At 38.8% G+C, this 23,956-nt stretch overlaps 1 protein-coding gene across 1 annotated transcript in view; it reads right to left on the reverse strand.

Moving 5' to 3' along the window:
- The window catches only part of LOC148029423 (histone acetyltransferase of the MYST family 1-like), a 177,313-nt gene that overhangs the window by 86,911 nt on the left and 66,446 nt on the right, over positions 1-23,956 (reverse strand). The window contains exon 3 of the mRNA XM_087688561.1: positions 10,111-10,167. Coding sequence (XP_087544687.1) covers positions 10,111-10,167 — 57 coding nt within the window. The remainder of the gene's footprint in view (positions 1-10,110; positions 10,168-23,956) is intronic.

The following is a 23,956-nucleotide window of genomic DNA, read 5'->3' on the forward strand; positions in this document are numbered from 1 at the left end:
GTTGTGATAGGGTATATGCCAATTAAATTGGTGTATGGGTAAAAGCCAATCATGCGAATAGAAGAAGTGGATACTACATGGAGTGTCTTGCCATAGGAGCATGAGATGACTAAAGAAGAGCTACTAGCTCTAAGGATCCATTAGTTGGAAAGAAGGCAAGAAGACATAGAGATTGAAGTAGAAAGATTGAGTGTAATTAGACTTTGAAACAAAGAGAGGTTTGATAAAGAGCATACACTTAGACCAAGAGCTATAGAGCACAAGGACTAGGTACTTCTATATAATAGTAGCTTGAACAATCATCACATTGCCATCAAAAAGGTCTCTAAGAGATGGTTTGGTTCCTACAATGTTAAGCATGTGTAGGGCAATGCTACCTACGCTCTTTGTGGGTTAGATCATATAGAGCATAAAGATTCCAGTTGTAGGAAAGAGAAGCAAACTGTTTAAGAGATGAGATTCAAGCACATATGAAGAGGATGGATAGGACCTTGAGCTTACTAATGACAATATAGAAAATGAGCAAGAGGAAAGTCTCGAAGATGATGAATATGAAGAAGACAAAGACTTTGAATGTGCTAAAGTGTAAGAAGTTTGTCACATGCTATAGGAGGAGCAAGTTTAAAGTGGCTATGGCAAGAGTTCTATAAGTAATGTACATATAACTTGCAAAGTAGATTGTTGCAGTTTGTAGTTTTAGATAGCTGTAATGTTATGAAATCAAATGTTGATTTGGGAGTCTCTAATGCACAAGCTTTTTTGCAGCTACCTTAGGCCTAGCCATCTTTCATGCACAAGATATGTGAGAACTCAATGAATAAGATAGAAAGTGAAACTCTCTTTTATATAATCCTAAACTGTAAGATTCATTCACATAGATGCATACTCTCTCTTTCTCTATTAAACAATGAATTGCATTCACATTGAATACATTGTTCATCTTACTATCTTAGCTCTTTTTGAACCCATTTACTACCTTCTTGAAACCTTGTTTCTAGCCACTTGGCATGGTTTTCTTTGGTACTAGAGGCTTCATAATGCACTCTTTTAGTGACACAGCGTGATTCCATCACGTCTATAACCAATTCATTAGCACTTTCATTTGCTCTCTTTTGCAAGAGTTTAGCTTCATCTGCTCTATGATGATCCTATACACAAGATAGAAATTTGATCATTGGATTGCTACCATTCACCCCTTCACCATGATTGGTACGCACCATGTGCTATCCAACGTGAAATTTCCATCCCTTGTGTGGACCAAACTCCAATGCTTCCCTTTTCTGCAAAGTATGGCCCATGTGCCTCAAGGATATGCTATAACAACACATATCACACATGAGTAAAACTATACTCAATAGTTTATACAATTCATACAATTTTAAAATATTGACTTAGTACTACACACCATGTAATGTGTGATAGACCTTTTGCCCCACATTTCCACCATGTTTTTGTAGAAGCTATGCACAACATTGATAAATTCTTGCTTATCTTCATTGTTAAACACCATCTTGTGAAGTAAGGGAGCCAATCTGCTAAAACTAATCCAAACCTTAGCTTTGGTCAATCTTGTTTTTCCTCCATTACTTTGATCAGGAACTGCAGAATGTAACTTTTTCCACCCATCGTAGTCTTGCGGCCTATGAACCATGACATTCCCTTCTTCATTGATGGGTGCTAAAAGAAAATTCCTAGCCTTTGCTCCTCCAAAGCAAGGCTTTTTTGGCAAGTTACTAGACTTTCTTGATCTCTTTTCATCTTTTTCAATCGTCACTTGATGCTTGTGTAGCCCAATTTTTGATGGCACTCACTCCACATTCCTACAAGTTGCAATGGTTTCTTTTTCCGGTTGCATCCTATAAGCAAAGCAAATATATTCGTATACAAGTTTCTCCATGATTCTGACAAAAGCATGCAATGAATAAATGTGAATACGATCCAATGGAATGTTGAAGATGGGCTTCCAAGTGGAATTTTCTCTATTGCACATCAGTGCAGCACTTGTCACCCTTTGCCAGTTCTTCTTTCGTCCTTTCCTTCCACCCTCTTTGTCAAGCAATATAGGCATGGATTCTTTCTATTTCCACCATTGGAGATTCCGCACATGCATTTTAAAGTTTTCAAGTCTCTTGCAAGATGCCATTCAAACAAGTATTGACCATACCCTTCAACTAAGAGCATCCCATCATGTTCTTGACAATTGATGATGTTTGGAATGCTTGTGTGCATAAAGAACAACTACATCACTTCAGATGTTTTCTTAGGAACTTCAAATGCAGCAAGCTACCACACATGGTGCTCGGATTGAACACTAAAGTTCCCTGGGTTTTTCTTGTTAAATTATAAATATCTATTAATCAAAGTTACACTAACTCTTTCAAGCTTTACTCCTTTGATGATCTCACTTTCATCCAATTTTATAACAAGCTATAATTTACCATTACATTCCTCAACATACATATTGTAGTACACTACCATTGCCGACTTCACCTTGTACAAATCTAAATAGTAATTGTTGAGTTTAGTGAACTTCACCTCATATGCATTTTTGGTCCCAATCTTTAGTGTTTCCATGCATTGAACATGCATGGGATCTCCAATCAGCTCCAAATTCTTTGCATTAAGATATCGTTGGGCCTTTATTAACTTTGAAGGTTGAGGAAGAGGCATGATTCTATTTCTCTTCAGCACATGACAAAACCCAACCTTCACACCTTTGAATATCTTTGAGTAAGTTGCTGTACTAATATCGTGGCCTGTCACAAATGGATTGTGCATCCATAGCTAAGAACTCATTTGACACATCTTTCAATGTGCACTCACTCACCGTTTCCTTCACAACCTTAAACTTAGGATCGCTCAAAGCCTTTTCCAATGTACTTGCCTTCAACAATCTACTAGTACATGATGCAAGCTTTACCCTCACCTAGGTTCTCATTTTGAGCTACCTTGCATGCTTTGATATGTTTCTTCCACTAGCTGTTATTCACAATCAACTTGTTGATTGACTTCTTCTTTCATTCCCGCTCATGTGTTAGCTTGCTGTGTTGATCTTTCTCAAGTCATCCAATTGTGCCTTTGCCTCCTTATATGAGATACCAATGTTATGGATAGTGTCCTACATTGTAATAATTTGATTGTTTTGTTGAATTATAGTGTCATTCAACTGTACCACTTGTCCTATGAGTTGTTGTATGTGAAGTTGATGTGCAGCGATCACATCATGATAAATTTTTATGGTTTCTTAGCAAGCTGTAAATACTTTGAACATCTGATCATTGAGCCGCCTAGTGTAACTGAGCAACCCATTTTCACCCTCACACACATAATTTAGCAAATTTGTGATTCCTGAAAAAGTTGGAGATCTATTGTTGAAGGGATTAAGTAGATTTTCCCATCAACCCACAAGTCCACATGTTTCAATCCCATTTGCCTATAACTTTGTAGAGCTAGAGGGTCGATACTGGTATGGTCGGTTCTTTTGAATAGTGGGGCATATTTAATCTCTACCTCAATATGCAACTCCTTCTTTTTTGTATTCATTTTACTTATTAATAGAAACGGGGATCCTACTTAGTTGTCACAGAAGGTAGAGTGAAGATGCACAGAGAGGCACACAAAGGTGCCAATGGAAAGGAGGGTGTAAGTAATTCACTTTGTTAATGAAGGTTGCATAAACACAGAGAAGAGGTCACAATAGAGCTGAGAGAGTATAGATATGGGGAAAAATAGCTCAGAGAGTAGGGATGTCCAATACTTTTTGTATTTTAGAAATTTCTATTTTACCTTCAAAAAAATTTCCAAAAAACACAAAATTTGACCAGTTGGTTTGTTTTTTGACCAAAAGCTAGAATATAAAAAACCCCAAAATATCTTAAAAGGAACTTTCAAAATTTTATTTTCCTTGTTCTCGATTAAAAAATCAATTACATCTTTTTACTGATCATTTTGCATTGAAAACGAAGCACCACACTAACTGACTCCTTTTTGAATATAAAATTTGGTTGAAAAAGTCTTCTTGAATGAGGAGAGAGAAGGAATTTGAGTATATCCTTTGTGGATAATATTAAAAAAAGGAGAAAATAAGATTGCAAAAGTGGAGAGAGAAGAGGATTATTTTACTATTCTTCTCTCCTCTTTTTCTTGTTTTAAGGAGGAGAGAGGCAGGGGGGCTAAAAGACCCATTTGTGAGACCATTTTTTCCCTAATGTAAGAGAGTGTATCGTGGAAATCTAGATTAGGCTAGGGTTTCTACTAGGCCTACTTCTCCAAAGCATGTGATGAAAGATGCATCTCAAGAGAAAAACCAAGATGGAAAGAAAATGAAAAATGACCAAGGTACAAATTGTGGTTGGATATTGAGACTACAATGGATTTGAAGAAAGTACTTGAATAGTGCATCTTAAATAGCATGGTTCACTTTACTTTTGGAGAAGTACTTGGAATTGGTGAAAAGAGAATTTCATGAAGAAATTATCAATATCATTAAAAAGAAAATGATAGTTTCTTTGGGAACCAACAAATGCAATGGTGTAGAAAGCAGAGGAGCCTGGTTTGTAAGGCATACAAGCGGATTATGAGGATGATATATGTATTGATTTAAATATTATTGATGGTGTAAATGTGGTGGTTGAAGGTGCAAAATCTAATATGCTAGCTAAACGACTAATAAATTATGAGGATGATATAGGTGCTATTTTAGATATTGTTGATGCTATAAGTGTGGTGGTTGAAGGTGCAAAAGCTAATATACTAGCTAAAAGATCAGTAAATTGTAGCAATACACATAGGGGAGTGAAGTAGATGCATTATCATGATAATGAAACTTCAAGAGTTTGATTCCCAGAAAGTCATTACACTTGAAATCATTAGGCCAAAGCAATGATAGAGACAATTGTGAAGATTAGGGAGCATTCCATGTATTGCACTTATTGACCATGGGTTAGAGATCAATGTAATAGTCAAATGTCTATATGAAAACAACGGATGTCGTTAACTTCTACTTATTTGATTATTTTGGGATAACCATATATCATTATTGTTAGCATAAAAATAGAAGTGTTAGATGACATGCCAATTTATGTATGAGTCAAAGTATAGATGGAAAGAGAGAGCTACCCAGTTCTTGACTATAGGTGTGAATCATGCCAAAAATAGAGACACACTAATGGGACTATCTATTGCCACCAAACATGAAGGAGTGTATTGAACTAGGTCTTTAATAAGTGCTAATGTGAGGGACTATAATGGTGCTATGTGGAGAAAGCTCTCACCACCTATTGTAGGCACAAATGCTTTTTTAGTAGGATTTACTAAATTTATAGTAGCGAGTTTTGTATGTTTCCAAAGAATTGAGTAACTACAATGGTGCTACATAGAGAAAGCTCTCACCTTCTAGTGTAGGCACAAATGTTTTTTCATTAGGATTTACTAAATTTATAGTAGCAATTTCTACATGTTTTCAAAGAATTGAGTCTATGAATAGGGATGAAAGACTATATATGTGTAAGACTAAAAAAGACATGAAAAAGCATGGATTATTGGCAACAGTAGACGAGAGCACCTTTGGCAAGTAGATGGATTGATTTTCATGGACACACTAGCTAAAATTTGAACAATGTAGATATCCAAGAATATGTCTAAAAATAGCACGATATAGGTTTGTTTATTGGATACATTTGAGGTAGTGGAAGAGTTGTTAACTAGGAAGGATTATGTCTTAATAAAAGATTTGAAGCTGTGATAGAGACAAGGTACAAAATTGTGGACAAGAAAGTTAAATTGGTCGCAATGCCACCACCACTAGACACTAAGGAAATGTATGATTTAGTGTCTAGATAGCTAAGCTTAAAGAATCCAAAGGGAATTGGTTACAAGTTTACTTTGGAATTGCTTAAAGAGATGATGAAGATGGGTTGTAATGAATTTCTTTTACTTAAGAAAATTAAAATGAATATTTTTGAGCCTTCATCAGTTCCTTCACCATACCAAAGAAAATTAGAACTTTGAGATTTATTTAGGATATGCAACTAGTTAGTAAGGTGACCATCAAGAATGTTGATCTAGGACCTATGGTTGATGAATTTTTAGAAGCATTTGTTGGTAGAGAAATATATCTCGTGGGGAATTGTATTCAGGGTATGATCAATTTCAATTGGCAATAGAGAACATAGATATTACCACTATGAAGTCACCCTTAGGTTTAGTGCACATGTGTACTCTTCCTCAAGGAGAAACAAATTTAGTGGCACATATGATGAATGCTATGAACAAGGTGTTGAGAGGTTATGTTCCCCACTTGACTATGCCATTCTTGGATAATGTACCTATTAAAGCATGTACAGAGAAAGATGAGGGAAATGTGGTTAGGTTTGGAGCAAATGTTTTGAATGAGAGACAAATTGGATATCTACAAGTTAAGATGGAATTATTGGGTGTTTTCACAACCCTTAAATATGATAATGAGTATTTGATTGGTGCATTTGTGATCACTAAGAGGGATTGTTTACCTTTGCTTGGGATGATTGCAAACTATGCTACTTTAGATATTGTGATGTTTAGATGTATTGCCTATATCAAGTCTCTAAATCTTGAGTTTCAACATATTGTAGGGAAAAATAATCCAATGGCTAATATGTTATCTAATGCACTATTTGAATATGAGAATGACTTGATGGATGATGATGATGAGGGTTAATTCATAGCAAAAGGCACACATACATCTACTATTTGAAAATGATTTGGTAGTTTTGCTGTAAATGCAGAATTAAGTTTTATTAGGGCTCTATTTTCAACTTTAGCATTGAGCCACTAGTTCTACATGTAAAAAGGGAGTGCATATCATTTTCACAAACATCACATAAAGTCAAGAAACCTTAAAGGGATCCTATCCATTCTAGCTGCTTTCCCTTTTTCATTTTCTTGATAATAAAGAAGTTTTTTTTCAATAAAGAAGGGTGTGCCTATTGATAGAGACACTTGCTTCTCCATAAAGGCATCTGTAGACATAAAAAAGGCAAATAAGTACTCTTCATGTCCTTTTAGCAAGTCAAGTTGTATTTCCACAATGGAAGACAAGTGCATGAGAAACCTTGTTGTGATTTTCATCCTCCTCCTTAAGCAATCGCCAACCTTCATCCTCAAGATACAATAGTATCCCTTCTTTGCTTAGTCTTTAGGCCTTGAAAGATTGATCAATGGGGTAGATTAATCTATAACCATATCATGGCCTTCAATTGAACCTTTGCAATTAAAACTCAAGCAATTTGTTGACTCTTAAGATGATGTTCAACTTTTTGTAGTAGGCATATAAGATAAGTAGCATTAGGATCAAGAAGTAGATAATTAAGAACATTATCTCATAATTATTAAATGTCCTTCTTCTTATTGCTACCTTATTATGGCCAAGTTGTTTATAAAGCTGAGTTATGGCTTCAATACTAGCTTGCCACCTAGTGAAAGCATTAGAGTGCACAAATTTAGCTTATTTCCAAATACTTTTAACTCACTCATAAATGTTTTATTAGACAAAAAGGATGTGTCAAACTTAAGTGGGGGGGCATTTTATAAGTTATTCTAACACATATTATCCTCATAATAATCAAAAGCGAGACATGGTGTGAAGCTTGTACTCGCCATGTATAGAATATCTAAAGTTAGATGATACCCATTTCCTATCAATAAATGCATACATCTTATTAAACATTGCTATTGGCCAATTTTTACTAGTTTGTTTATTATGCCATGTAAAAATTGATGATTAGGTTTCTTGGTTAAATCAACCAAACTATTAATCCCTTTGCTAATGCTTAATGCATGCCATGCCACCTTTTCACCTTGAATCATGCTTGCACCACCGTGTGATCTAACACGTTAATTAATAGTCATGTTCTAATCAGATAAAGGATGGTAGATGCCTTCTATACTCTTTCATTTAGCCATCACCAATACTTTGCCCCGAGTCTTGAGACAATGCAATTAGCCACATCACAAAACCATAGTTTTGGTTGTAGGGATGATTTGATCAAAATAAAGGGGCCCCCTTTACGTCTTGTGAAAAGACTTACAAAATAAGAATATCCATTGCATGTCATATGAAGTTCCACACCTATATTGATTTCCTAAATGACAACTTCACATGACTTCCTTTGGCTAACTAATTGCTTCCACGGTTGCACCTTTTCCTTGGCACCAAACAATCTACCTTTCTGATTGATGATTATGATTCTCTTTGATGCTCAGTCCATTGCAAGAGTTGGTTCAAACATTTAGATCCAAGTCATGTAAAGCACCATACACATTAGCAAAAGCCTAACCATTTCTTGTGAGCTTCTTGAGGAAAGTCTTCTCCTTTGTAACTTTTGGTGATTTGTTTTATTTTCTTTATCATGTTTGTTGTCTTTCTTTAGAGTTCCCTCCTTATCAATAAATGAAATAACTGGATTTTCTCTATTGGTAGTGTAGCAATAGAGGTTTTGTTGCTTTTAGTCTTCTTGGGTGTCTTGCTATCATAAGGCTTCTTCTATTTAGTTAGATTCTAGATGGCATTTTCTTGCACCACCATCTCTTTCTTATCCTTAGGTTCCTTTTGCAAATCACCTTCTCTTTTATTTTCGTTGCCAACTTTTTTATAGTTCATTGTAATGCCCCAACTCATAGGAAATAATAGCATGCACTAGAGAATTGAGAAAATCCAACTCCACATATAACACCATAGCATTTGCTATCTTGGATATCTAGGAACTCAAAAGGTTTCATTCTATGATCTTAGAGGATGCATGCTTTGGATTCACATTTTGGGTTAGTAGGGAGAGAGAAGGAACATAAATAACTTTACTAAGGGGTGGTGCAAAGCTCTTGATTTCACTCTCAAATATTGGATGTACATTAGGAGAAATGATCTAAGATTGAACTACATTTTAATAGTAAAATCTCATTTGGTAAAAAGGTTGCTGACCAAGAGAATGCATGAACCATGTTACCTCTGTAACAACAATGCATAATATCAACTAACTTCCCCAATAGGGCCTAATATAATCCCTTTCCAATGAACTTATAGCATTGTAGTGAGTGCTGGGCTTTTTATATCGTAATAAACCACCTATTAAATTCCTCATTTGTTGACATCTTTCCCATAAAGTAGGAAAAAAATGCTAGTAGCATAAAATTCATAATATTTAGTGTATATAGCTTCCACTAGTAGAGGAATACTTACTTTTTGGAATGTTTTTCTTGAATTTTTGATGGCTTTCTTCTTGGCTCCATTAATCATTCTGCATGTTGGAGTAAAGGGCCTTGTAGACGACTTTGACATTGACAATATTTTCCTTCACTTGAGCAACATATGGCTCCACTTCCATTTTCCATCCATCTTCCATCTTGTGAGTCTTGGACTTTTACATAGTCAAGGCTTGAGGGTCACCTCCTACCCCTTTCCCCTACATGGACGCATGCATAGGGAGAGAAGAATATGTAGCAATGGAGGAGTAGTCTTTCCTACAATACACACTTGAGATTACCTTTCTCAAATCGCCAAACTTGAACTCTATCTTGCTATCGCATGACACCAACAAGTTGAGCTTGTGGCATTCACATTTGATTGCCAACATGGATCTTGATGGTTGTGAGATTGATTGAAGAGACAACTTTAGTATGGTCATTTGATAATCTATCTTGTGTAAGCATTTTCAAGCATTCAAAACAATTGTATACTTTTACAATAACAACTTTGAATATGATAATATAGATTGCATAAAGTAATGATATGAACATGCACATTTGCACGATTTCCATAAATTTGAATGCATAATAATTCAAAAAGGCATGCTAGAGTATGAGTAATAGGAACCCTTATGAAGCCCATATTTGTTAAATACCATAGTAAAACTATTTGAGAATACTAGACTAGCACCCAAAGTTAAGCTCTTTCCTTTAAGGGTGGGCTTTTTGCACAAGATAGAACATAGGAAAAATGGCATTTAAACTCTTTCTATGAGATATTTATGATTGCTTGAGCAATTAATTGAGCATATGTCTTAAAAATTGAGCATTTGATGAAAATAGTGACTAATTAAAAGAAAACAAACAACCATAAGGTTTAGAGTAGCATACCTCTTTTTTCATCACTTGCTCTTTCTTTCTCCTCGTCAAGCATGTTGGAATATTACTCTACATCAATTGGCACAAGTACACTATAAATCTAGGGTCATCATTTAGAGAGTATAAATTTAGTTTTTTGAAGAGAAATTCAAGATAGAGAAGTCATAGATACTAATTATTGAGAGTCTTATACATAAGAAATGTGCGATTAAATAAAAGTAATAAATTACATAGTTCCAACACTTGACATTTAACAAGTTTTATTATTTTTAAAGCTGATTACTAATGGCTTGTATAAGAATTTTCCTTATGCATTAGGAATTTCTTGAGTGTCGACAAATCGAGCATGTGTTTGCATCTAAGTGTAAGAAGTTGGGAAGAAGATATGTTTAGTGTAGAATTGATAATAATACATTGTCACATTGACATAGGTATAAAAGGGAGAGCCATATAAATTTTCACATCTTTTGGAACATTAATACATTACTGTCTCTTACCTTACCTTCTTGTTCATAGCTTCTATGGCTTCTCTATCTTCTTTCCTACCTTTCTCTCTCCATTTCTAGTCTTCCTCTCTCCTTGTCACTTCTTTCTCTCTCATTTTCTCTTCTTTCTCTCACCTCTTAGTTCTCTCCTTGACAAGTGGTATCAGAGCATAGGCTTTGGTCCATTTGATTTTCTCATTTTAGTCTTATTTTCTCTAATTTTCCTTGATTAAATCTTAGACAACAGGAATAGGAGCCACATGGCAAGTGCTTGCAAGTATTCTACTTAAAGTAGAGACTAATTTTGGATCTCTGACAAAGGTCTTGGAGAGATTTGGCCAAACAATGGTGAAAATGCAGGTTGTGCATCCATTACAGGCTATTTTGAAGGTAACTTGATAAAATATGAGCTAATTGGACTTGGAGAAGACTTAAACCTTAGTTCCTTTTTGGAGTAGAGCTTTCTTCTCCTTCTCTTTCAAGATTTTGACTGAAGCTTCCATGATGGTTGCCAAGAAATGCAACATCCTGCTCTCTAGTGACATTTTCATCTTATTTGACGATGGGGCAATGATTCTTCAACCTTTGGGCATCAAATAGAGCACCATAGTGTGAGTAGTGATGGAGCACAAGCATCAGAAAACATCTCAAAAAATTTGTCAAAATTCACACTAAATTTATGCTCTCTATCTAGTCCACAGTATGCAACAATCACTTGCCTTTAGATTTCTTATAATCTAAACCATTACTTGGCATTGTACTCAGTAGAGGGATAAGACCTTGAAAGCTACTAATCTTCATTTCTCTTGTTTGAAACCCTAATACATAGCAAGGCAGTCATATCTTCAGATCGGGAAGCTTCAATTTCTTCAATCTTTGGCTTTATTGTCAGGACCTTCAAAGCCTCTTTACCATCATTTTGGAGCAGGATAGACTTTAAGATTGAAGGCATTGAAATGATTTTAGCATATTGAGGTTCTTGAAGCTCATATTGAAGGATTATTTTGGGGGATTTTCTTCAAGAAGCTTGAATTTTCAACATGCAAGTGTTCAAGTAAGACCAGGGCATTGATTCTTTATGGATTCAATCATATTTGAGCTTATATGGATTGATATTATGGACTCTTCAAGCTTCATGATGGATTCATGGTGGATTATGGAGGGCTCTTCTAATAATTCGACTGAAGCTTGCATCAATCATCTTCTTTAAGCTCAATCAAGGTATTCCACTTGCTTAATCTTTGAAATCTCTCAATATCCACTTGCTTTAAGCTTTTCCACTTATTAATGGGAGATTATTGGTCAATTAATTCTCTAAATTGATCAACAAATCAAAGATTAGTGCTCTTATCATTAATCACAGCAGCATATTACATTGAATTTTCACATTCATTCAATCTTATTCCATCATGGATATCATTTATAATGTCTTGATGCATAACACTAACTTGATTGGTTGATTTTCTTGACCCAAGATTGAAATATTGTAAAGGGTAAGTACTAGCAATTAGCGAGTCACTGAATTGCATTGGTAAGACCCTTAGCCACCACTCATTTCTTCATTTTGGATTTTCATTGATCAATCATGCACATCATGGAAGGCTGAATGAAAATTTCAATAATGCATATCATGCTGATTGATTAGAGTAGCATGTTATTGCCATGTTGATATTCCCACCGAGGAAAAAGGTGGATGTTGGGGGAGATGATGGGACAATAGAGATGTGACCCTCCCCCACTATTAAAGATCCCTACGGGGTACAACCAATTGACTCGAGGAAAACTTTGCCCACCTCTCGGTGATTCAAAGCCCGTGTAGGGAGCCTATCTTGCCATTTTATCTCTCACACAGGTACAATGAGTGGAGAATTGAAGATTGAAGCAATCTCAGAGATTCAATGTAACGTGTCCCCCTATCTACTTGTTGGATACATCTTAGCAGCCCATCGGGAAGAGAGTCTAGAAAGCACCACCCGGCACTCCCAAGGAATGTCACGGGGTTTGCGATCTAGGTCTTCCGGAGTTTGCCACGAAGCGGAAGCATTCTGGCCGTTCCCACTTAGGACTGACCTAAATCACGGTTTTCCTAATGGTCAAGTTCCTAGAAGGTAGCTAGCGCCGAGCCCCAAACGAACTACTTTGTGCAGAAACATTATGGTCGAAGAAGATTTATACTGCACTTGGTTCAAGGAGAATGGGAAATGAGAGGGATGCGAAGCTCGACCTCTCTACCTGTAAGGCATAGTCCCATTCCGTTCCCCTAAAACAACATAAATCGGGACTCTAGCTCTATGGGTTCTAGGTCATTGTTGCCTCGCTATCAATTTCCTTTGAGAAAAGTTCCTGGCCAATCGGGACCACCCTTTCGTAGGACGGACCCAGGGTCACGTCCACTACACTTTCCTCGGGTTGCTTTAGTTATCTAATTATTTACCACATTTAGTTTGACAAGCAAAAATAGATTTCTTAATTAACCAATTAATCACTGGTTCCTTCACGTAACTTAGGCACTGACATAGAAAAACAATGTCAAGCAAATTCCTTTTCAACATTTGATCTTTATTTATCAGTCTTTGGAATACATCATATAATCCGCCCGAAGGCTATTCCAGCAATCCACAGGGATCGCTATTCCAAGTTCCTTGACTAGTATGCGGGCCTCGAGATCCCATCTCGAGTCACATCGGCCTTTTGTGCAGGATTCGGAGACAAGGGATTTATGGCCAGAGCCTCCCCTGACACCCAAGCATCCTCTTGCTCCAAGTAGCACTCACAGAGAGACCTCTCGCAGTGGGTTCGGTCCACGTACCCGGCACGGCTAACAACCCCCTTGGATAGGGTCAGGCAGACAGTCGGAGGTAACTGATATTGCCTCTCCCTCCAGGGTTTTAACCTGGAGCATTAGATGTTTTTTTTGAATCAGTTCTTTGAGAAAAGAATTACAAACAGTGCACCTAAGTGTACAATCAAGAACATTCCAGTGGTTGTTTGTACGGCCAACTAGTAAGGTGTGAATCCTTCTCTCCGAATACATCTAGCATTCGATCTGGGATCAATCACGACTTGGCAAGATTCCAAGGGTTTCATAAGTTGAGTTGCTTGTATACCCCTTTTTCCTTGGGTTAGGGTTTATACCCTGTTGATCCAAATTGTCACTACCTTAGGTATCCTTAGATTAATAAATCCCGGGCAACCTCTTCACCCTAACTTAGTTGGTCAATTGCTTTCCTTGGCAATTCATTGCTACCCTGGCTTGACAAATTAGTCTTCAAGGGAGAGTGTTGAAGCGGGGCGACTTCTCAATTCTTAGGAAATTTGACTTGCGATTAGAACTCGCCAAACTTGGTCTAAGGAGTAGCAATACTATTTTTTGATTTAGACACAAGATGGTACGGCATTGCAGCTTGTAGCATGAGATAGGTGCTAGTATATTTGACTTATGGGATTATATCTTCCTTTGTATGGTCTTCCTTGATCAAGATAAGGGCTTGGGAGTCCTCTTGACCCAATCCAAAACCTAACCCTATTAGGTCGATAAACGTTTTGGCCCTAGAGTTCCTAGATCCCTTGGGGAAATCTAGCATTTGGTCAACTGACCTTAGGGTGAGAATCCTAGATCATTCTTGCACGGTGTTTAAATAATCCTAACATTTCGTAAATATGGGTAGGACCTTTGAGATCGGAAGTATTAAGTCGGCAACCCAAGTGCGATACTAGGCAGAATTTTATCATAGCTTAACCCTACCTAGCATATTGAGGTGACCGTCATATGCTAACTAATCATACCTTTATGATTCTCATGTAAGCTATTCAATTTTACGCGAATTACTTAGTTGATCTAACCAACCCATGAGTAAAGATGATCTTCCCTTTAAGGATGCAAATACTTTCCCTAAAAGATGTAGATAACTGCAAGATAGGTGAGATGCATCATTCCATGCGAATATGCAAATTCAAGACCATGGACCTTTTTGCAACTATAGGATCTATAGTGATCTCTTCTCTTCCTTGCCTTATGCGACGTTGATTTACATTCGGAACTATTTTTATAAACCCTACATTTAATGCAACGAAATCAAAGCTATAATATTCTTAATGAAGACGCATTCAAACTTTGATAAAAGAACTCCATGCATGAGCGAATGCCATGAATCCATTATTGATTTAATCCATCCTTTATCACTTAGCCCAACCTAGAATGTAACAACCATCACATGCAATTTGCAGGGTTTATAAATCCTTTCCATGCATTGCAACTACTCGGACATCATTTAATGGGCGTCTACGATTATCTTATACATGAGTCACAACTAAGCATTATGTGTTATAAGCCCTATCCTATGCGCGACGCAACAAAGATGCCTTTGCACAATTCCATCTTTTTACCTATGCATCATACGCTCAGAATTCCAACTACCCTTAACCATGGAAGTGCAAGCAATTGCAAATATTTGACATGCAACTAAATTTTGTAAATTGGGCGAGCAAATAAATTTCCCAATGTATTTAATCTTGCCTACGAGAATTAAATATGCTTAATGCAACTTTTCCATGCGGGTCTATTTTTGGAACCTGGGCATCCATTATCGGGGCGTTGTCTACTCTCGTACTCGGGTTGGAAGCTCCCATGTGTGCTCCTCTCGCCTTTTGCTTAGGAGCCATTGATGCGGTAGATTTCGACGTAGCGAATCTTCCTTGGCTTCCTTACGCACTTTGAGGGTACTACTGTTCGAGATTCTCCTCTTTCGCACAAGAATTTGGGTCTTGCAGTCACGGTTTTAAGGAACTCGGGAAGGCACGGGTGAATAAGGCTTATGGAAGCTTCAATAGAATCTTCTTGATGAATAACCTTGCGATGTTTGAGGCTTTATAGTTTGTCTTGATAGGGATAAGATGTGCAACCTTGGTGAGCATATCCACCACAACCATAATGGAGTTGTATCCTCCTTGAACTTGGGGCAGGCCAACTACAAAGTACATACTAATGAATTCCCATTTCATTTGGGAAATGTCAAGTGGTTGCATTTTCCCTGGCATTTTGACATGTTCGTCCTTAATGCGTTGACAAGACAACACTCCATGACATATTTGAGAATGTCACCTTTGAGCCTATCCCAATAATAGCTCTTCCTGACTGCGTTAAGGGTCTTGGCATAGCCAGGATGACTTGAGAAAGGGGAGTCATGGGCTTCCCAAAGTATCTTCTGCTTGAGTGATTGACTTGCCGAAATACATAATCTTGTCCTAAAGTAGACAAGTCCATTATTGATAGAGAATTCTTGGTACTTTGTTTATAGCTTCGGGTCTTGATCTTTGATGGGGATCTCCCTTAGCAATTTCTGATAGGTTGGGTCATGGTATGCCTCTTCTCTGTCTAGCTCAAGAATTGGGTTGTTTGGCATGGATACCTCTGTGGCTAGAGATCTTGCAAAATCAGAGAATTCAGAAATGCCTTGCGACGATTGAGTGCATCAGCAACTACATTCTCCTTTCCAGGCTGATATTTGATCTCAATATCAAATTCTTCTAGCACTTCAATCCATCAATGTTGCCTCATATTGAGCTCATTCTGGGTGAATATCCATTTAAGACTCTTGTGGTCCGTCACTAAGGTAAATTTGTTACCTAGCAAGTAGTGTCTCCAAAGTTTGAGAGCATGGATGACAGCCAACAGCTCCAAATCGTGGGTAGCATAGTTCCTTTCATGGCTCTTCAGTTTTCTTGAAGAGTATACTACGGGATGACCTTCTTGCATAAGCACACATCCTAAGGCAAGTGTGCTAGCATCAGTTATCACTTCAAACTCCTTATTAAGATCAGGAAGGTTCAGGATGGGTGCTGATACCAAGCTTTGCTTTAGTTTGTCAAAGCTGGACTGTTCAGCAGGTGACTATACAATTGATACTTGCTTCTTTAGTAGATCGGTCAGAGGTGCTGCAATCAAAGCATAGTTTTTGATAAAGACCCTGTACCATCCTATCAATTACGTATTTCTTTGATAGAAGTTGGTGTTGGCCACTCCAAAACGTCTCTGACCTTGGCCGAATCTACTGAAATTCCTTTCGCTAATACAATGAATCCCATATATTCAATCTGTCGCTTGAAAAATGCACAGTTCTTCTTCTTAGCATAAAGCTTGTGTACCCTCATTGTTTCAAGGACAATGCGAAGCTGGGGTTCATGATCTTCTTCCTGCTTAGAGTAGACTAGGGTATCGTCAAAGAAGACGAGTATGAAGTCATCAAGATAGGGCCTAAAGATATCCTGCATTAGTCTGTTGAAGGTAGTAGGAGCATTTGTCAGCCCGAATGACATGACCAGGAATTCAAAGTGTCCATACCTCGTGTTGAATGCTGTCTTTGGGATATCTTTTTCCTTGATCCTTATTATGATAATATCCAGACCTGAGATCTATCTTAGAGAAGATCTTCGCACCTTGAAGACGGTCAAGAAGTTTATCTATCCTTGGAATGGGGTATTTGTTTTTAATGGTCGATTGATTTAACCCTCTGTAGTCAATGCATAACCAGCGTTCCATCTTTCTTCTTCTAGAACAGCAATGGAGCTCCCCATGGTGAACTGCTAGGATGGATGTAGCCTTGGTCTAACAGTTGATTGAGTTGCTCTTTTAGCTCAATCGATTTCGGGATGGACATCCTATATGGTCTCTTTGCGATTGGTGCAGCTCCTGCCGTTAGCTTGATTTCATGATTGACTTCCCTTTGAGGAGGAAGTTTCGTCAGCTCTTCAGAAAATACATCTACGTATTCCTTTAACCATAAAGGTTCTTCCCTAAATTATTGATTCTAATCTAGCTTATTTAGTTTAATCAAATAGACAGGTAGCCCCTTTTTAACTCCTTTTATTATCCGTGTTGCTTTTGCCAATTGAATTTTTGGCTTACCAACCTCTTCTTGAGTTGTGACTAGTTCCCCTTCAGAATTTCAAAAGGAAACTTGGCCCTTTCCATAGTGAATGTGGGCATCATTGGGTATTAGCCAATCCATATCGAGCAAACATTCGTGGACCCCTAGGTTCATTACCCTGAATCTGACCGAAGTTGACTTTCCACCCAGTAGGAATTTCCCCTTAGCAGTTTGCTTGGTACAAGAGACCTCTCGACCATTTGCTAATTCCATAAGTAAGGTAGGTGCATCTTTTGTGGCTATTCCTAATCTTTTTGCACAAACTGGTGAAATGAAGGAATGTGTACTGCCACAATCAATCAAGGTTTTGAAGCTTTTACCTTGGTAATCCAAAGGGGTTTGAATCACTGAGAATTGGTGATTCGGGCCTTTCTTATGAAGAGCGGCATGAACCGTTGCCTTCTCAATGTCTGCTTCCATGGTTGGATCTTCTTCGTCACCCAACTCCTTGTTGGCAACACTGGCGGTTCTCCCTCTGGCCCTGGCGGTGGGTCCATGGGCGGCTCCTTGGAATGGCCCTTGACGTTGTCCTCTGCTAAGCTTGGGACATTGCCTTTTAAAGTGACCAAGCTCGTTGCAATGGAAGCAATGGAGATTGCAGCCATTACCTTGGGTAGGAATGAAGTTATTGACAGTGTTGGCCCTAGCTTTCTTCCTTTGTCCATGATTTTGTCCCTGCGTTCTCTTGGCCTAAGACCTATACACTCCCTTGTTCTGATCCCTGTAAGACCAAGTCCTGTTATTTCTTGGCTTGGTATACACCTCTCGTATTATCGGTGCAGCTCGAATGAGCATGTCTTGTAGATCCGTTGGGCGCATTGATTCCAAGCGGGTGTTTATGGGTGGGTTTAACTCGGCGCAAAACTTTGACACCTGTTGTGTCATATCCATTTGTGGCGCGTACTTTAAGAGAGAGATGAATTTTGAATAGTATGCATCCAGGGATAGTCCAAGCTGCTTTAATTCATAGAATTCGTTCATCTTCTGTGTGTGGTAGGCAGGTGGTAGATATCTCCCTCGCACAACTTTTTTAAGCTTCTCCCAAGTAACTGACCCTTCCGAGATCCCTTGGTCTCTGCACCATTGTTTCCACCAAAGTCTTGCTTTGCCGGTAAGCTTCAATTTGGCGAGCATTGCTTGGTTGGCGGGTGCAATTCCTGCTGTTTTGAAGTAATCCTCCATGGATTTGATCTAGACCTCGGTGTCAGTTTGGACGGTCCTTCCCTTACCATGGAATTCAGGTGGCTTGATTTGTTTGAGAAGGAACTTCTTCTCTTGAATTACAGTCATATTTAGTGCAGGGGCCAGACTAGGAATCTGCACTTGAGGTTGCGCATTAATTTGGGAAAAATAAGATTGTGTTACATTCGGCTACGGGAACTGAGTAATAATATGGAATGGGGTCATGGATTTTCAGGAATCGATAGGTCATAGGAAGCTTGGGGTATCCTTTCCTTTGATACCCATTCCTCTCATAACGTCCCAGCACCTTGATTCTATCGGTAGAGATTATTCGAGTCACTTCCGCGTATACATACTTGTTCTGCTTGACCTTTCGACCACCGACATGTAGGGTTGCGTTTGCTTGAGCCTCGACAAAAATGAACAGCTTCACGATCTTTAAATCCTCCATTCACTTGATTCTCTTCAAGTTGGTCTGAAGGTACGCAAGTCGGTGGGCTGCTATGTAATATATTTCTGATTCACCTGTCCATCTCCGTTCCATATATAGGGGTGAAGGATTGTAAATACGGTCAAGAATATTCATCATGCCTAGCCTCCGTCGATAATCCGAAGCACGCATTGCAATCATAAACAAAAACTGGAGCACCAAGAATTTGTTCCATGCTTCGCGACTCTGCAGGCTAGCATCCATAAGTAAGTAAGAAAATGTTCTTAACGGCAACATTTTTCCATTTCCCCTCATTAAGTTTCCTTGTAAATATTAGATCCCGTTGGTTCGCTCTAATACCAACTGTAACGTGTCTCCCTGTCTACTTATAGGACACGTCTTAACAGCCCATCGGGAAGAGAGTCTAGAAAGCGCCGCCCGGCACTCCCAAGGAATGTCACGGGTTTTGCGATCTAGTCTTCCCGAGTTTGCTACGAAGCGGAAGCATTCCGGCCTTTCCCACTTAGGAGCGACCTAAATCAGGGTTTTCCTAATGGTCAAGTTCCTAGAAGGTAGCTAGCATCGAGCCCCAGACGAACTACTTTGTGCAGAAACATCAGGGTTGAAGGGGGTTTATACTGCACTTGGTTCAAGGAGAATGGGAAACGAGAGGGATGCGAAGCTTGACTCTTTGCCCGTAAGGCATAGTCCCATTTCGTTCCCCTAAAACAACATAAATCGGGACTCTAGCTCTATGGGTTCTAGGTCATTGTTGCCTTGTTGTCAATTTCCTTTGAGAAAAGTTCTCGGCCAACCAGGACCACCCTTCCGTAGGACGGACCTAGGGTCACGTCCACCGCACTTTCCTTGGGTTGCTTTAGTTATCTAATTATCTACCACATTTAGTTTGACAAGCAAAAACAACTACCTTAATTAACCAATTAATCACTGGTTCCTTCACGTAACTTAGGCACTGACATAGAAAAAAAATATCAAGCAAGTTCCTTTTTAACATTTGATCTTTATTTATCAGTCTTTGGAATACATCATATAATCCGCCCGAAGGCTATTCCAGCAATCCATAGGGATCGCTATTCCAGGTTCTACCTGTTGACTAGTATGCGGGCCTCGAGATCCCATCTCGAGTCATGTCGGCCTCTTGTGCAGGATTTGGAGGCAAGGGATTTACGGCCAAAGCCTCTCCTGGCACCCAAGCATCCTCCTGCTCCAAGTAGCACCCATGGAGAGACCTCTTGCGGGGGTTCGATCCACGTACCCGGCGCAGCTAACAACCCCCTTGGATAGGGTCAAGGCAGACAGTCAGAGGTAACTGATACTGCCTTTCCCTCCAGGCTTTTAATCTGAAGCATTAGATGTTTTTCCTGAATTAGTTCTTTGAGCAAAGAATTACAAACAGTGCACCTAAGTGTATAATCAAGAACATTCCAGTGGTCGTTTGTATGGCCAACTAGTAAGGTGTGAATCCTTCTCTCCGAATACATCTAGCATTCGATCCGGGATCAATCGCGACTTGGCAAGATCCCAAGGGTTTCGTAAGCTGAGTTGCTTGTATACCCCTTTTTCATCGGGTTAGGGCTTATACCCTGTTGACACAAATCGTCACTACCTTAGGTATCCTTAAATTAATAAATCTTGGGCAACCTCATCGCCCTAACTTAGTTGGTCAATTGCTTTCCTTGGCAATTCATTGCTACCATGGCTTGACAAATCAGTCTTCAAGGGAGAGTGTTGAAGCGGGACGACTTCTCAATTCTTAGGAAATTTGACTTGCAATTAGAACTCGCCAAACTTGGTCTAAGGAGTAGCAATACTATTTTATGATTTAGACACAAGATGGTACGGCATTGCAGCTCGTAGCATGAGATAGGTGCCATTATTTGACTTGTGGGATTATATCTTCCTTCATATGGTCTTCCTTGATCAAGAATACCTTTGATCAAGATAAGGGCTTGGGAGTCCTCTTGACCCAATCCAAAACCTAACCCTATTAGGCCAATAAACGTTTTGGCCCTAGGGTTCCTAGATCCCTTGTGTGGAAATCTAGCATTTGGTCAACTGGCCTTAGGGTGAGAACCCTAGATCATTCTTGCACAGTGTTTAAATAATCCTAACATTTCGTAAATATGGGTAGGACCTTTGAGATCGGAAGTATTAAGTCGGCAACCCAAGTGCGATACTAGGTAGAATTTTATCATAGCTTAACCCTACCTAGCATATTGAGGTGACCGTCATATGCTAACTAATCATACCTTTATGATTCTCATGTAAGCTATTCAATTTTACGTGAATTACTTAGTTGATCTAACCAACCCATGAGTAAAGATGATCTTCCCTTTAAAGATGCAAATACTTTCCCTAAAAGACGTAAATAACTGCAAGATAGGTGAGATGCATCATTCCATGCGAATATGCAAATTCAAGACCATGGACCTTTTTGCAACTATAGGATCTATAGTGATCTCTTCTCTTCCTTGCCTTATGCGACGTTGATTTACATTCGGAACTATTCTTATAAACCCTACATTTAATGCAACAAAATCAAAGCTATAATATTCTTAATGAAGACGCATTCAAACTTTGATAAAAGAACTCCATGCATGAGCGAATGCCATGAGTCCATTATTGATTTAATCCGTCCTTTATCACTTAGCCCGATTCATTGATGTGGTAGATTTCGACGCAGCGAATCTTCCTTGGATCCCTTATGCACTTCGAGGGTACTACTGTCCGAGATTCTCCTCTTCCGCGTAGGAATTTGGGTCTTGTAGTCACGGTTTTAAGGAACCCGGGAAGGCACGGGTGAATAAGGCTTATGGAAGCTTTAATAGAAGCTTCCAATAGAAGCTTCCAAGCCTTTGTTTACAGGCAGATGACGTGGGTGGGGAGATAATTGGGTGGAGATGATGATGGAGAGGATGATGACGATGATGATGAAGATGGTGATGATGATGATGGGGGCAGAGGTGGCAGCTTGGCGGCAGCGGACTGGTGATGGTGGCAGGGCATGTAGCACCACACGATCCTCTCTCCTCCCTCTCTCTAGCTTGGGGGGTTCTTATAGGCTTGAGGGGGGGGTAGCCACACAAGTGGCGGGTGGCATGTTGCCCCTCCCCATGCTCTCCTACTCCACACATACTCATACTCCTTTCCTTGCCAAGGGGAGGGTGTTTAATAATTTTTTTTGCACAAATTCATTATCTCTTTGTCCCATGAAGGGATGTTCCTGCATGGGCTTGCGGATTCAAGCCACGGCTTCCTATATGCGATGCAGGGCTAGTGTTTGCTGATGTGCAAGGGTGGAGTACTTAGCCCAAGGTTTTTCCATTGCGGGAGATTACTTTGACTTGCTTTTGCATGAGACCAAGAGTCGTTAATATTTCGTTGCAGAAATATTACATTCAAGTACCTTGAAAATCAAAACAGGGTGAAACATGGATTTTACAAGATACTTTAGGATATAACAGGTTATTGTAGTTCAAGTTATAGCCAATTTTCTGACAGGGGGTACTGTAGGATTACACTACTATGGTAGTAGGACATAAGGGAAAGAGTAAGGCCTAGGATGAATATGCTTAGCAAATTAGAGATTATATGTTGGGAAACATATATCAAGAGGGCCCTAAAGAGCCTCAAATGCAAGGAGAAATTAGTGCACTTAATAATACCATGTGTGAATATGAGAGTAGGCATGCTCAAAGACATATAGAGCTATTATCTAGAGTTGAATAGATGGTATTGTCTACTAATCAAAAGAAGTCTTCAATTGAGAAGTTGGTGGATTCCATTATCCAAACAAAGGCTTCAATTGAAAAATTAGTAGAATCCAATGCTCAAATAATGGCTCAATTCTCCCAATGGATACAAATGCAAATGGGAACCAAGGAAGCTAGGGAGAAAGCTCATTCAAACAGTGATACCTTAGTCTCACTTCAACCACCTAATCAAAATGGCCAAAATCAAGGAATCATTGGATGAAGGGGAATTCCCAATAATTAATATGAAGTAGGTGAAACTTCACAAAGGCATGATGACTATTTGGGTAATATGAATGGTGCTAATTTCCAAGCTTACGGGTTGAATCCTTAACCCCCTAGAGGTCCTCCACCATCGAGAAGGTTTCACACTAGTTCTCAGCCACCTTTTGGAAAAGTACCATCTTATTTTTGAGGCTCAATGTCTATTAACCATGAGCAGTCTATTTTGGAATATCAACCTTTAATGAAAGAGAGTTGAAGGATAAAATCATTTGGAAAAAATACAATGGGTAGTCATCTTCATCATTGATCTAGAGGAATGGATTTCAAAATCAAAATCCTATTTTGATATATTCCCTAGAAGTGATGATATGAAGATTCATGTTGCATCCTTACATTTGGAAGGGCTTGTGCATACTTGGTGGAGATACATCAAGAAAGAGAACATACTTGTAGAGATTTGGGATGGATTCGAGACACTTATGGCCAAAAAAATCAATTTGCGGAAAAACTCAACGAGAGCAAGGACAAGCCATAATTTTGGAGTCATATGCTTTGAGGTTTTAGTTGAGAGATCCTTTTATTCATTTTGGAGTTACTATTATTGGGCTCATTGGCCATCTTTGGAGGGTTTTGATCTAAGAACATAGTGGCTCTCTTTTGTTGCAAATTGATTGACCACAATAAATCATGACAAGTTGATGGTAAAATTCAAAGGTTGGATTGCATATGCATTTGCACTTGAACTATATGAAGGTGATTAACCTAATTGCAAACTTGGTTGCACAATGTTCAAGCATGACCTTGACTAATGTATGGGCAAGTTTTCACATACATTTC

This window comes from Lygodium microphyllum, chromosome 11, assembly GCF_053477565.2.
Source record: "Lygodium microphyllum isolate KBCC chromosome 11, Lygodium_microphyllum_v1.1.10, whole genome shotgun sequence".
NCBI classification, from domain to species: Eukaryota; Viridiplantae; Streptophyta; class Polypodiopsida; order Schizaeales; family Lygodiaceae; genus Lygodium; species Lygodium microphyllum.